Here is a 6,275-nt window from a genome sequence, read left to right on the forward strand (position 1 = left end):
AGTGCTGCTTTAACGTAGCTGACTCATAGCATACATTGGGAAAGAGGCCACTGGGTTCTGTGGCTGTTGTGACAGGCTTCCTGAGGCAGGTCCTTCCTGGACTAGTCACAGACCAGGAGAAGCTCAACTCTGTTAGATTTGAAAACTGGGCTAATTAGACATGGTGGTGCATGCCTTTAATCCCAGCACTTAAGAGGCAGAGGCAGGGGGATATCTGTGAGTTCCAGGCCAGTCTAGTGTCCATAGCAAGTCCCAGGACATCCAGAGCTATAGAGAGGGGGTTGGGAGTTGGGGTAAGACAGGGAGACAGAAACAGAGAGATAGACAGAGACAGGGGTGGGGGTGGGGTGGGGGGAATGGAGAAGGGAGGAAGGGAGGGGGGAGGGAGGGAGGGAGGGAGGGAGAGGGAGAGAGAGAGAGAGCACAGTAGACTGGCAAAAGGGCTCACTGGGTAAGGATGATTGCTGCTAAGCCTGACACTGAATCCATACATTGAAGGAGAGCTGACTCCCACAAATTCCCCTGACCTCCACACTTGAACCATGTCACCTGCTCACATACATATAACAAAATAGATAAACATAATAAAAATTTAAGTGAATTCAGGCTTAGCATTCAGTAATACACAATCTCATTTAAGGGAAACATAAGAATGAAAAAGCCAGTTGAGGTAGCACCCAACTGTAGGAGCCCCGGCACCTGGGAGACAGGAAGCAGGAGGATGAGGAGCCAGCCTATGCTACAGACTGAATCTGAGGCCAGCCTGGGATACAGAAAAACCTGTCTCAAAAAACAAAACAAGCATGGAGGTGGCAGCTCAACGGTTAAAGAGCTCGCTGCGCACGCAGGTGAGAGCCTCAGAAATTCACACAGGCTGAGCATGACAGCCATAAAGGCAGAGAGACAGGGATTCCAGAGCAAGCGCACCAGCAAGACTATCAGTTTGACTATGAGACCCTGCCTCAGGAAGATGAAAGGTTCCCAACATCACTGTCAAGAACACACGCATACACATACACGCATACACCCTACACATGCAAACAGGACATATGCACGTGCATGTCACACCCACACATACACACAAAATGGAAAAAAAGTGAGTGCAGACACGTGTCCTGGCCTGTGGCTGCAGGAAGACTGCATGACGCACATATCTCCATTCATGTGCTGTGAGCCACATCCAGCCACACCTGAGTCAGAACCTCGTGCTTCCCAAGACACTTCTGCCACCATTTCACACGGCCCACAGACTGAGTCCCTGGAGCTTCACACCCACAGATGCAGGAGTGACTGACTGGCCAGGCAAAGAGGCTCCAACACTTCCCACAACCCCAACCTGCTGTCTATGTGTCACTGGGGCAGGAGTGTTATTACTATTGTTATTTATTTTAATGTGTATAGGTGTTTTGCCTCTATACATGTCTCTGTACCATGGGCATGCCCAAGGCGGCAGAAGAGGGCACTGGGAATCAACCTGTCTTCTTAACTACTGAGTCCTCTCTCCAACCCTACCAGGCTCTGTCTCAGAAGCCCAACTGTTTCTGTTTGGTAATCTGCTCAGGCTTGTGGCTTTATATTACAGAATTAACGGCACAAGAGATGGCTGGGAAAAGCTCTTGCCCTGTGAGCAGAGAAGCAGGTCCCACATTGGAAAGCTGTGCACAGTGGCACACTTTCTTAATCCCAGCTCTTGCGAGGTGGAGACAGGCAGATCTCTTTGACTTGCCAGCCAGCATTGCACCCTGATCGGGGAGTCCCAGGTCCCAAGGAGAAACCCGGTGGATGCTCCTGAGGAACAACACCCAGCACTGCTGTCTCATCCCCACACACGCATAGACACAGACACACACAAAGATTAACTGCATGCATCTTATAAAATAAAGGAAGCATGTAGTGCTTCTAAGCAACAGAAAACCACATTGGACAAAAGATCCATAAAGCCTGACCCACTACCACCCAACCCCCTACCCCTACCAACAACTGGGAAAGCCAGTTTCTCGTAAGTCCAAGGCCTCACATGGCCAGGATCACACCTATAATTACATAACTGGAGTCCAAATCCTTGCTTGCCACCAGCCCTGCCCAGAAAAGGGGAGCAGCCTGGAAGCCAGCAGGGCAAGCTCTGGGCAGAGCATCCCCCACACCCTGCCCTCAGGAGCACCTGCCTGGGTACCGTCGTCCTTGGCCCTCTTGATGTTCTGGCGCCCGTCCACCCAGTAGATGAACTTGTCCAGCGGGTCATAGTTGATGGCTTTGACGTTCCTCAGCCCATGAAGGGGTAGGACAAGGTCCGGGCTGAGCTGGTCATCGGGGATCATCCGGCTGATGGCAAATTTCTGGCTGAACAGCAAGAAGGTGGAGGGCGCTGGAGTGGGACAAACAGACCGAGCGCCGAGCATCAGCAAGCTGAGGGCGCTGGAGCAGGACAGACAGACTGAGCAGAGAGCATTAGCAAGTGAAAGCTAAGGGACTGGATAAACAGACTGAGTGGCAAGCATAGCCAGCTAAGGCTGCTGGACAGACAGACCTAGCAGAGAACACCAGCAAGCTGAAAAGCTGGACAAACAGACTGAGCAGAAAGCATCAGTAAGAGGGAGATGAGAGGCTGGGGCCAGGGATACAGCAGCCAGAGTGGTTACAGACCACTGGGCCTCTTAGACAAGAGCAGACACAGAACTGTCAGCTGGCACGGATTCTGGGCTATTTCTGTTATCATCCCAAAGTCTGTATGATTGTTCTGAATAAATAAACACCTTTCTCCCCCTTTTCTTTATTTTTATTTTATTTTTTAATCTAGGGTATCTTCTAGCCTAGAGTGGCCTTGAACTTGTCCAGGCCGTCAAGGATGGTCTCAAACTCTCTTCACTCTTCATCCTCCTCAAGTACTAAGCCTCTATCTCTCAAGTGCTGGGGCCACAGGCACGCACCACCACACCCTGTTTATGCCATGCTACATTTGCTTTGCTCATGCTAGGTCAGCACTCTACCAACGGAGCTACCCCCAGTCCCGGAATTATTTTAAGATTTGCTTTTATTATTTTTTAAGTTGTGTGCAAGAGGTGGGGAGTGTGGGAGTGTGGATGTGAATACAGGTACCCACAGAGAGCAGAACGGGAGAAAACTGCTTTTGGAGAGATTAGAAAGCAGGCTCTCCTTCCTGGCAGGGAGCCCAGATCCTGAGGCCCAAGTCCAGCTGCCCAGATTCAGGAACTATGATACTCAGATGTGTACCAGGCAGCCTCCAGGATCAGTGTGTTACAGTGGGTGGTTTGAAATCCAAGCCACTGGTCCAAGACACTAGGAAGTTAAGCATTCTTGCTTCTGCTCCCCTACCTGCTTCAAGAACAGCCCCAGCTGAGCATGGTGGACGCACAGCACTCAGAAAAGCAGGGGCAAGCCGGGCGTGGTGGCACACGCCTTTAATCCCAGCACTCAGGAGGCAGAGGCAGGCGGGTTTCTGAGTTTGAGGGCAGCCTGGTCTACAAAGTGAGTTCCAGGACAGCCAGGGCTATACAGAAAAACCTTGTCTGAGGGTTGGGGATTGGGGGGAGGTGGGGGCAGGTGGATCTCCACGAGTTTGAGGGCAGTCTTGTCTATATAGCAAGTTGCAGGCCAGCTATATAGTAAGACTCTATCTCAAAAATAATTAATAATAATAATGATGATGATGATGATGGAGAGGTGGCTCAGGAGTTAAGAACACTGACTGCTCTTCCACAGGACCTGGGGTTCTATTCCCAGCACCTAAGTGGTATCTCCCAACTGTCTGTAGCTCCAGTTCCAGGGCATCCAAGGCTTCTTGCTTCTCTGGGCACTACACACATGTAGTGCACAGACAGACAAATGGAGGTGACTCTGGCTGTGGCCACTGCAGACCAGCTCAGGGTCAGGTACATTTCCCACCATTTCAAATCTCAGGGTCCTCACCGGCTCAACAGGGAAAGGCAGCAGAGCCATGCAATGTATGGGTGATGCACAAGACCCGATGGCAGAGGCCTCGGGGACTGTCCAGCTCTAGCTGGAGGCCAGTCTGTATCTGGCTAACTGCCAACATCTTATCACCATGGAGCCTACTGACAAGACACACCTGTCCTCAGAGGGCTACTGGGAAGTCACTCCCTGGCCTTCTGAATTTCACCTTCCCTGCCATGAAAGTAAGGACATAGTCACACCTACTGAGTCAATCAACACCGGGTTGTACAGGCTTATAGCATCAAGAACACAGACTCAAGAGCCATTCTGGGGTTGGAAGAATCTCAGCTGTGTCGCCTTGTACAGGTTACTACACACCTCAGGGCCTCAGGTTTTATGACTGAGAAATGGTTGTCACTATGTTCCCATGCACTCAGGACAGTGCTGGCCATACACCAAGATGTCCCCCTCCCACTGCTCCTAAATGATTTCTACATCCCAAGAACCTCCTACAGAACCAGACAGCGAAGAGGCTTTGGCCTCACCCAGTCTGGTCACCAGGTGATTCCATGAAGTCCGTGCAGTGTACGATCCGCCCAACACAAGACACCCCGACTTGAGAAGCTCTCTCCCACCACAGCCCACAGTGGTGGTTCGGGGGCTAAGGCCTGGTGCGTGCAGCAAGTGGGAATCAAGGCACTTACGGCTGCAGTTGCGGCTGCTGGGGTCCAGCGTGTAGTGTGAAGCACAGCCACAGCGGTGGCCTCCGGGGATGGCGAGGCACAGCTGCCCACACTGGCCATTGCTGTGCACACAGTCGTTGAGGCCATCCTGACGGGAGGAGTGGAACACCAGGATGTCCATGACGAAGTCCAGGTGACCCTGGATGAGGGTGCGGTTTCGCCCGCTGGTCTTGTCCGCCCGTTCAATGCTATGCAGGTTCCAATCAGTCCAGTAGATGTAATCGCTATATTGAGTCAGGCCAAACGGGTAGGGCAGATCGTCAGCTATCACCATGCGCTCCTGACCTGTGCGGGGACATAGCACACACGTGTCAGCAAGAGAGCTAGCAGGCCAATGAGCTAAGGGAGCCTCTGGGAGAGTCAGTCAACCTTGATTTACAGGACTGTCAGCCAAGCAGGGAAGCCGGAGTGGCTTCATGCAGCTGACTGGTTGCCTACCTATGTGGCAAGCCTACCCAGCATCCTCAGAGAGAAAAGACATTCATAGGAGAGCTCTCAGCAGACAGCACCTTTGTTTGTTTACGCCAACAGTATTTCAATTCTACAGCCTAGAGAAGTCTAGGAAACTCACTGTGTAGCCTCGGCTGGCCTCAAGCCCATGATGATCCTCTTGCCTCAGCCTCCCAACTGCTGGGACTCTAGGCTTGAGTCAGCATGCCTAACTCCATCTTACCTATTTGAGCACACAGGCCATTTATACCTGAGCCCCACAGTCACATGGCTATAGCATCCCTGTGGAGACTCAGAGCAACGGAAAAGAACAGATATCCGAGATCTCAAAGGTCAGGCCCAGCCCCTCCGAGAGCAGATGACAGAGTGGACTGGGCAGACCTATCTTCCTCTGCTACCTGTTGACTAGGGTGTGGCACACTGATGCACCCAGTATACAACAGGCGTGAGCCCTGAGTCAGAGAGAAACAGGGAACAAGTCTGGCAGAGCAGAGCGGGACAGCATAAGGTCCCAGGCCAGGAAGGAGCACATCTTCACGTTACAGCCTGTGAGCTGTAAGCCCATGTTCTAATCCTCTTATGTTCTAATCATGGCACATATGGTACCAACAAAAACAAGCTTGTGATGTGAAAACATGTTTGTCTTATATAGGGGGGGGTCACAAAAAAAGCAGAAAATTGTACACAGTATAACTTAAAGGAAAGTTAAGTTTCAAAAACAGCTCTCCATCCATGCATCCATCCATGCATCCATGCATCCATGCATCCATCCATGCATCCATGCATCCAGTCTCACGTATCCTACACTGAATTCAAAGTCCTCATATATCCAAGGGTGACTTTGACCTTCTGACACTCCTGCCTCCACCTCCTGAGTGCTGGGCTTACAAGTGACACCACCACACCTAGTTTATGTGTTAGGGATTGAACCCGTGGGCTTTACGCACGGTGGGCAAGCATTCTACCAACTGAGCCACAGCCCAACCAAATATTATTTCTAAAAAGTAAAAACATAACAAAAATATCCAGATTTTTAAAGTATCATGTACTCAAAGCTTAGTTTTTAAATACATAGGTTAGAAAGGGGTCTGGATGCAGAAGGAATTAAATACATAGGTTTTGTTAGAAAGGGGTCTGGATGCAGAAGGAATTAAATACATAGGTTTTGTT

General features: G+C 50.8%; 1 protein-coding gene across 1 annotated transcript in view; it reads right to left on the bottom strand.

Annotated features, from left to right (window-relative positions):
• The window catches only part of Lrp5 (LDL receptor related protein 5), a 105,734-nt gene that overhangs the window by 25,381 nt on the left and 74,078 nt on the right, over positions 1-6,275 (bottom strand). The window contains exons 12-13 of the mRNA XM_021152534.1: positions 4,617-4,940; positions 2,166-2,365 (exon numbers count right to left, since the gene is read on the bottom strand). Coding sequence (XP_021008193.1) covers positions 2,166-2,365; positions 4,617-4,940 — 524 coding nt within the window. The remainder of the gene's footprint in view (positions 1-2,165; positions 2,366-4,616; positions 4,941-6,275) is intronic.

This window comes from Mus caroli, chromosome 19 (assembly GCF_900094665.2).
Source record: "Mus caroli chromosome 19, CAROLI_EIJ_v1.1, whole genome shotgun sequence".
Lineage (NCBI taxonomy): Eukaryota > Metazoa > Chordata > Mammalia > Rodentia > Muridae > Mus > Mus caroli.